The following is a 9,377-nucleotide window of genomic DNA, read 5'->3' on the forward strand; positions in this document are numbered from 1 at the left end:
AATTAAAACTGCAGGGCCCTCTCTTGTGTACGTCTCAAACTGGGCATGCTAGAGAGGAAGCCAATTGGACCCTGTTGGGACTCAAATTCATGGCCTTCTGAAGCAAGCCCTCTAACACTAACACCCTTCTATAGAAGGTTTAAAAACTTTTAAATGCAGGGTCTCACTATGTAACTCAGGTTGGCCTCAAATGTGGTATTCTTTTGCCTCAGCTTCTTTAGTACTGGGATTATGCATGTGTGTGCCACCTGCCTATATTGGAACTACTTTTATGTAAACATTTCTTTTGGTACAGGAATCACATTTATGACCTGAACTACATCCCCAGCCCTATGTATGTATTTTTTTTATTTCTAATAAATAGTCTAATAGAGTTTTGAATCCCCAAGTCTTGAGTCATTTGCTGTGATTTATTTTCCCTTTCTAACTGTTTAATTTTATTTTATAGTCATAATTTGTATTCTATTTCATAAGGGGACACCCCAAATTGTATGTTTCAGGACCTACAAAATAAGAATCTATTCTATACTGAAACTATTTATAGATTCCATTAAATAAGTATGAATGCATTCAGAGTCTTCTGCTGTATGTTACGGGTCGGTGCTGAAAGAAACGACAAGACCTGATGACTATAACTTCAGAGGTCTCACTGAGATGAGTTCCTCTCCAAGTGAGCCCAGAGCCTCAGAAGCATCTCACATTTATTTAGGGCTAAAGGCAGGCTAAGGAATGTGCATAATTAGTTAAGTGAATACAGACTACTATCTCTGCTGACTTCAACCGTTTGCCTAACACTCGTTCCACACAAATGTTAGTTGATAACATCCCAGCAAGGGATCAAAGAACAGGGATCTGTTGTCTGCAAGAGAAGCTGTTGTCTGCAGCCTTGCAGCCCAGCTTGCCAGGAATTTACAAGTGAGAGCCAGCAGCTCTCCTAGGGCTCGGTCTATTGTTCCCTGCTGTCTTGGGACATTAGGCTTTTGTCTCATATCTATATTTCTATAGTGTTCATTAACAGTCATCAGAGCAGCTCCAAGATAATTGCCTTCTCTGCACTGGAACTAATAATTTAGGGTGGTTTTAAACATCACTGGGAGGTGGTGTACACCTGTAATACTAGCACTGTGGGAGACTGAGGCTGAAGGATCACACATTTGAGCCCAGCTTGGGCAATTTGGTGACTTACTGAAAAAAAAAAAAAAAAAAAAAAAGCCAGCTAGGGATATAGCTTCGTGTGCAGCCCTGAATTCAATTCCGAGTTTCCAAAATTAAAAATTTTCTTCTAAGAACCATGTATTTGCTGTTACCATCAAAATAAGTCTCTAGGTATTTCATGATGCATTCTCCCAACGTGTTACTGTGCCTTCCCACTGAATTGCCACTTGAGGCAAAAAACGAATTCTGATCCTCGTTTCCTTGTAATTTTTGGTTGGTCCCATCAGACACGTAGAAGTACTTGGCGAAGAGAGCTCACTATCCCTAATTGCGTTCTTCCCCAAATCACCCACCTACTCCCCCTCCCTTTTTTTTTTTTGGCGGAACCGGGGATTGAACTCAGATCCTTGCGTTTGCCAGTTAAGCGCTTATCCTACTGAGCCATCTCCCCGGGCCCCTTCCCCTTCTAAAAATGAAAAAATTCCAATCCATAACAAACACGGGGTTATTTGTGGGTGCAAAGCACCATGAAACCATCGGGTAAAGAAATTCTTGTCCTCGGTGACCGAAGTAGAGGGACAGCAGTAGGACTAGTACGCAGTAATCTTTCTGCTCTGAATTTGACCACAAAACCCTCTTTTTGCCGAGCCGGTCTCCTGTGCACCTGTGTCTTTAAACCGCTAGGGACCCCTCTTAGGAAATTTACGTCTGGGTCCCGGCTTCCCTTTCATAACTCCTCTGCTTCCTGCCCAGGCCTGGGTCCCTCCGCGCTGTAGAGGGAGCCCGAGGTCGCGCGCTCGCAGCCACTGCGGGGGACTTCGTCTCAACACCCGCGGAGCCCGGGCCTGGACCAGCACGGCTGCCTCGGGCACGGAGCGTATGCCCTCGCCATTCGCGACAGCGCCCATGCCCACTCCAGATCCCCACTGCCGCCCGCACGGGAGCGCCAAGTGCGACCCTCTGCAGAGAAGCCTGGGGGCCGAGCTTTTGAAGCTAGCGGGCCAGAACCCGGCTCTCGCCCGCTCTCCAGCAACCCACTCGCCGCAGTCCTCGCCGCGTCGGGCTCCGTGGAAAACCCGGAGCGGAAGCTTCTCCCGGCGGCGCGGAGCGGCTCGGCGCGCAAGGAGCATGCGCAGTGCGCGGGGCCGGCTCCCGGCGCAAGGAGGAAGCGCTCGCTGTGATCCCAGTGGCTGCGCTGGGGTATGCGGTACCGGCTCGCGTGGCTGCTGCACCCCGCGCTGCCCAGCACCCTCCGCTCGGTCCTCGTCACCCGCCTGCTGCCCCTGGAGCGTCTCTGTGGGTAAGCGGCCAGAGCGCCCGGCCCTCCAGGCCCGCGGGTCACGGCGGTTTGGCGCCCCGTTGCAAAGTGGTGATTCAGCACTTAAAGCCGCCGCCGCCGCCCCTCACGCAGCCGGTCCCGCCAGCCTGGGGCGCGGGCGACCGCGCTGAGGCTGCCTGAGAGCCTGGAAGGGCGGCTCGGCGGCCTGAGCTGGGGCCCGGTGAGGGCGCGGGCAGTGAGGCGGCTACGCGGGGCGGGCGTCACGAGTGCAGGAACGTGGGGTCTGACCGAGTCCCCGGGAGCCGCTCGGGCCGTCGGCCTGGGGGTTGGCGACCTGCCGGACGCCTTCGCCCTCGGGTGGAGGGATCCGGTGAGCCCCGGGGAACCGCTTCTCACCTTGCTCTCGGCTTTTTCCTGAGGCTACTGAGTTTACAGGACCCGGGAAATGCCCGCGTTGGGAACTGTAAAAGTTTGCCCGTCTCAGCGGCAGCAAGGAGACAGTATGGAGGTTATCGGGGACCCGAAAGACCCCTTGCGATCCTCCGTAGCAGCTCCTTCGTGTACCCCTTTGACAACTGCGGCCGAAGGGGATCGTGTGATTTCCCCCTAGTTGCCGAGATTGTGTCAAAATCAGGATTAGGTCGCTGGTTCTTTTTGCCATCCGGTGGCGCGCTCCTTCCACTTCAGCACTGCTCTGTGATACTAGAAATTGTCAGTGGTGTCGGTAACGCCAGGTATCTTTTATTGTAAATAGAGATAGACGTGCTTGCTTTGGCATCACATATAGTAAATAGATATAGATAGGCAGTGTTGTCTGGTCCTACTTAGGTCGTTATTTGAAGTCCTTCTGGTTTCAATCAATAATATGTGGGACCTGTTACACATGCAGGGTACCAGGATAGACGCTGGGTGCAAGCACATGGTCTGCCTGCCTCCCAGGAAACTTTGACTTGGTTGGAGAGGTTTGACATGCTTTCATAGTATAGCCATCTGAAAAGATGAATGTGATAAGGCTAAGAAAATGGACAGGATGGACAGTTCGTGGTTTAGGAACACCATGAGAGACCGCGATTTAGCTTGTCTAGGCTGGCGTTAGAGGGAATGGCTGAAGGGGTGGAATGTGCGTAGGTGTGGGTGTAATCCAGCCTAGGTGTGCAGGTAATTTGTGTTGAGAGGACAGCAAAGAGATTAGTTGAAACTTCAGAGAATTTTCCCTGAGGGAATTAGGAGGCCCTAGTCCCATACCATAAAGATAGGAACATGCTAACCTGGCCCTTTTTTTTTTTTCTCTCTCTCTTCTGTAATTGGGAATTGAACACACCACCTCATGCTTGATAGCAGGCACTGTGCCACCGAGCTGTCTCCCCCCCCCGCAACCCATTAATACAGTAGAATAATAATGAATATTGGATAGGAAGTCATTAAGAGTTTTCAGCTGGGATTATCTAGTAAATATGTAGTTTTGAAATTCTGTGACTGCATAGGATGTAAGGGAGGAGAGAGAGAGATGGACATCTGAGGCAGAGAAACCTGCCTTTGCAATGGACTTAGTCTCTACTGCTTGGACTGTGATGGTAGCAGTGATACTAAGAGGGGGCTCGTGCAGATGAAGAGTCTATGGAACTTCTCCCCCGCACATATTTTCCAGGACACTGTAACATCCTCTGCAGTGCACAAAAAGATCTTTGGGCAAAAAGAAAAAAGTAGTAGGGTGCCTCCTTTCATCCTCTTGCCACTCAGAATGATTTCTTTTGTTCTAAATTCATTCATTGCAGATTAGGCTTAGCCCTGATTGTCCCCAGCATTCACAATTTGTAGTTCTAAAAGAAGCATCCATTTTAACAGTTTTATATACTTAAATGCTTTGTTTTAGATATAGATTTTCTGCATGGGTCTCTCCCGCTGTACTTTCATTGAAGTCCAGGGAATAGGATGACCAACCAGTGGTTCAAGATAAAGTTTTTTGAGAGGGAAAGTCACAGAATTGAAACCAAGATAATCACACATCTCTTTCCTGGAAGACCATGGACTTAATCAATGTATATATGGCGTGAGAGCCTGAGCTATTAACCTGTTTATTATACCTCCTCTCTCAGTATTTGGGCATTTGTTTTCTGGTCAAATATCTTTACATAGAAATATATAAGACCATATGTGATCAGTATATAAGAGGCATATAATACCATATATAAGCTGGGCATGGTGGCATGCCTGTAATCTCAGCATTTGAGAGGCTGAGGCAGGAATTGACATGAGATCAAGGCTAGTCTAAACTACATGGTGAGACCCTGTCTCAACAAACAAAAAAGATCCTGTATGTTGTCCTGTATTTGGATAATTTCTTAGTTTTTCTTTATGGTTTATCACATCTGAAATCTTACATTGTATATTATTTTGTCTGCTTTTGATCTTATGGGAATTTTTTCTGAGTTTTTTTTTAATTTAACATTTTTGAGACCCATTCATATATATGTGTATATATGTATAATGAACACATGTGTATGTCATATATATAGTATATAAATACAATGATTCATTGCTGAGTTATGTTTGAATATAGCACTAGATATTTTTCTGTTCTGTTGTTGATGGTGATCCCCCCCTCATCAGTAGTCCATATTATTGACCCACACTCATACCCAAACTTTAGGCATCTTCTCTCCTTGCTCTTGTCCAATTAGGATCCTCCAATCACATTGATTTACATTCTGTCTGCATATGGTTTGTTGGGTACATAGCCGCTAACAACACGTATCTATTTGAATCAATGAGAATTAACAGTTCAGTTACTCAGACAGCCCAGCCATTTTTTTTTTTTTTTTTCTTTTATTTGGTACTGGGGATTGAACTCAGGACATTGCACTTGCCAAGCAGGCACTTAAGCCACTGAGCTATCTCTCAGGCTCAGCCTGGCCATTTTTCAAGACACATACCACATGAGATAGTGCACATATGGAGGCTAACCATCATTGCAGGAATTCTATGCGATAGGCCTGAGTGGTATTGCGATAAATACCAAATGTCTACCTAGCCAAAAGCTCTCCTCTGAATTTCAGATTTAGTTTTTCTTTATGATTTATCCCATCTGATAAATTTCCAGCTCACATTTCCTCTTGCATACTGTGACTATTAATTCTGATATGTCAATTTCATTGGATTAAGAAGTGTCACACATTAGTAAAGCATGCTTCTTGGTATATCTGGGTGGGTTAGGGAGCCATGACCTTGGATACTACATGTGGTCCCTCAGCCAGTCTTCTCTGGCACTGTTACCCTTCTCTGCTTCCCAGACACCATGAACTAAGCAGCTTTGCTCCTCCACACCCTTCCAACGTGATATTTCTGCCTTGGGACCAGCTTATCGTTCACTGAAACTGTGAGCCCAAATAAACCTTTAAATCTCTGGTGTTGGATATTTTGTCCCAGTGAAGGGAGGATGATTAACTTTTACCAGCAAGTGGGATTGGGGTTTTGTGGTTCAGAAGCCTTTGAAATAAGTTTGCTGGAGTTTGGAAAGCTTTGGAGATGTGGGCTGGAGAAGAAGCTTTAGAATACAGATAGCAGAGCTTAATTGATGCTTTCGGTTAGAGCTTGGGAGACCAGAGTGCTAATAGGAATGAATGCAGACAGTAAAAGCCAGGCTCAATAGATTTCATTTGGAAATAAGAACTCTGATGGCATTTGGACTAGAGGCCATATGAGTTATACAATGGCAGAAATTTTTCCTATATTTTGGCTGTGTCCTGAGACTTTACAAGAGGACTGAGATTAAGGGTAGTTGACTAATCAAGTGGAGGAAATTCCAAGATAGCCCAACATTCAGGCTATGGCTGGGTACTCCTACCTGCTTTTAGTTACATTTATAGTGAGACTCAGGGACAAAAGGCAGAGCAAAAAAAATTCAGAAAACTTAAATCTTGATCCAGAAAGAGCCATGTATAAAGTTGGGACCAAAAGAGAGGTAGGTGGCTGCTAAAGTGACTAGATCATCGAAAAGGATCCAAGTCCTTTGCATAGGGATAAGAAGAAAGATGGTTTGAGGGCATCTCAGTGAACAAGACCTTTAATTTGGAGAGAGTGTCTGAGAACCCCTGCTTAAGAAGAGCCTCTGTGGAATTGGTTTCTTCAGGTTCATTTCACTGTGCTCAGCCAGACAAGAATTCAAAGGTTTCTATAGCCGCTATCCAAGGGGGCTTAGTTAATGTTCCTGCTGCCAGCATATCTTGTCATTGTCTTTGTTATGTTGGTTATACTGGCATTGAGAATGAGAGGGTTGTGGGGTCAGTGAGAGTTCCATCCAGATTTCAGAGGAAGACCTGGTAAGTCAGGTAAAGAGCCTCTGAGAGTGTAGTGTGTGAGATCCTAGGAAGTTCTTGTAATATTTGCTGAGGAAAGCTGAGGGTTGTGAGTGGAACTGGTCCAAGAAAGGCTATGTGGGCTGTTCTCAGCAAGGCCATAGGAATGGGGCCACCCAAACCCTTTGGCAGTCATGTCTGCCACCATTGCTGTAGATGATAGACATAATTGGCTTGATATTTGCCTTGCTGGGGTTTGATCTTGCTTTGATGTGATTCTTTTCTGTCCATTCATCCTCCTTTTTGGAAAGGGAATGTTTGCCTTGTACCATTGTACCTTGGAATTATGTAGTATGTTTTTGATTTTTACAAATGTTAACAGCTAAGAGTTTGCCTTGTGTCTCAGAAAAGAGTTGGATTTTGGGGAAGGGATTATTGAATTTCTGCTTTTGTGTGGGATAGTTCTATTATATGAGGTGGAATTATGAATTTGCTATTGTCCTCATTCTGTATATGGTCTCTTGCCCATTTCTCTCTGGTACTGTTCCTCTGCTACAAAATGAATAATTTTGCTTCTCCACATCTTTCCCCTGTGCTATTTCTGCCTTGGAGCCAGCCAGTCACGGATTACAGATGTGTGAGCCCAAGTAAACCAAAACTGTGAACCAAAATAAACTTCTCATTTAAACGCAGGTGTCAAGTACTGTCATGAGAAAGTGACTGACGGAGATGCTCAGTACAGTGGCACTTTGGTTCGCAAACTTAATTCTTTCCACAGTTCTGGTCACAAACCAAATTGGATGAGAACTGAATCAAATTCAATGGTTAGGTTCAATTTTTTTTTTTTTTTTTTTTCAGTACTGGGTATTGAACTCAGGACCCTGCGCTTGCCAGGCAAGCTCTTATTTTACTGAGCTCTCTCCCCAATCCCTTAATGTTGATTTTATAAAGAAGTTTGATTCAGTTATTGTCCAATTCAATTTGCAATCAGAATCAGGAAAAAAATTAAGTGTGTGAACTTAATTTAATACTGAGAGTTACTTTGTATTTATTTAAACCTATGTCTGGAACCTATGTCTGTATTTGTGTGTGTGTTGCTGGCAATTAAACCCAAGGCTTGGCATGTGGTAAGGATTGAGGTGCATCGCCAGCTCTTTCTTGATATCTCTGTCCTCAAAGCTATTCTGTCTCCAGTGTATCCCCCATCTTAGTGATGTCTGTATTCTTTTACTTTTTTAAACTAATGAATTGGAGTCATCTTTATCTTCTTTCTTGTTTGTGTGTCCCCGTTCAGTCAGTGTGTACATCCCAATTTTACTTCTTATTTCTTCCACTCTGGTCTCTTACCCACCTTAGAATGCCTCTGAGCAAATTTCCTTGAATCTATACCTGTTTCTCTATGTATGGCCTGTTCTCTGTATATGGATTGTTTTTTCTACGTATGATCTGTTCACTGTCAGCATGATTTATTTTTAATTCAATGTAATTTTTTTAGTTTTTCAGACAGTCTTTTTTGTTTTATTTTATTGAGAAACAAATATCAATGAGACAGTTTCAAAGCTGATTAATAGGACACTTTCAATATTAATACAATGTACATTGTTATCTTCTTAGTGGTTATCCACAGTATAAGAAGCAGACAGGATATCCTGTCCAAACACTATTACTACAAATCTTTCTTCTCATTGAATTAAGCGGAAGTAGCTGTTTATCTATCCTAACTATTCTGTATATACAAATACAAAATGGTCCTTCCTTTGTATCCCCTTTTTTGTTTAGTCCTGTCAGAGATGGGTATTCTATTGGCATCTAAACATTATAAGTGCTTGAATTCAGCAAAACAATCCAACACAGTCCAGCAGTCCACAACAGTAGTGGGTTATCTGCAGAAGCTGTTGACTTGAGCCTTTTACAGCTCAGCATATTAATATGGCCTTACTTTATATACCTTGTTTTTTTACTTTTCTGCTGGATAGAGTCTTTCTATATAGTTCAGACTAGTCTTAAACTCACTATGTAGCTAGCCTGGTCTTGAACTCACAGCAGTCCTCCTGCCTCAGCCTCCCAAGTGCTGGGTTACAGGAATGTGCCTCCATGCCCAGCAGCATGATCTCTTTTGAAATTATATATATATATATAATTTTTTTAAATTTATTTAGTACAGAGTTTACAGGGTCTCACTACACAGATCGGATTCGTAGTGATCCTCCTGTTTTCAGCCTCCTAAGTGCTAGGATTATAGGCATGCACCACACATTTCATATTTTTATGTCTTGTTAAATCTTGCATTTGATCTGCCTTTTGCTTAGATTTAAAAAGTCTCTCTAGTGTGCAAGAAGACCCTAAAGGGTCTGGCCTGTTACCATCCCTCTGATCTTTTGTGTTCTTTTTGAGAGACAGAGTCTCACTCTGTAATTCAGGCTGGCCTCAGACTCACGACATAGCACAGGCTGACCTTTAACTCATGACAATCCTCCTGTCTCAGCCTCCTGCATGCTGAGATTATATGCTTGTGCCACCATAGCCTGGCTACCTCTCTAATCTTTTTTTTTTTTTTTTAAATATTTATTTACTTTTATTTATTACATTTATTTATTGTGTGTGTGTGTGGCCAGCTCAGCCCACCAGGGGGCGGGTCTGGCTGGCAT

At 44.1% G+C, this 9,377-nt stretch overlaps 1 protein-coding gene across 1 annotated transcript in view; it reads left to right on the forward strand.

Annotated features, from left to right (window-relative positions):
- The first annotated feature begins 1,955 nt into the window (after positions 1 to 1,955).
- Positions 1,956 to 9,377, forward strand: part of Ide (insulin degrading enzyme) — a 123,401-nt gene continuing 115,979 nt past the window's right edge. Inside the window, exon 1 of the mRNA XM_004632094.2 lies at positions 1,956 to 2,455. Coding sequence (XP_004632151.1) covers positions 2,358 to 2,455 — 98 coding nt within the window. The 5' untranslated portion in view covers positions 1,956 to 2,357. The remainder of the gene's footprint in view (positions 2,456 to 9,377) is intronic.

The sequence above is a fragment of the Octodon degus genome, unplaced genomic scaffold (genome assembly GCF_000260255.1).
Source record: "Octodon degus isolate 3935 unplaced genomic scaffold, OctDeg1.0 scaffold00046, whole genome shotgun sequence".
NCBI classification, from domain to species: Eukaryota; Metazoa; Chordata; class Mammalia; order Rodentia; family Octodontidae; genus Octodon; species Octodon degus.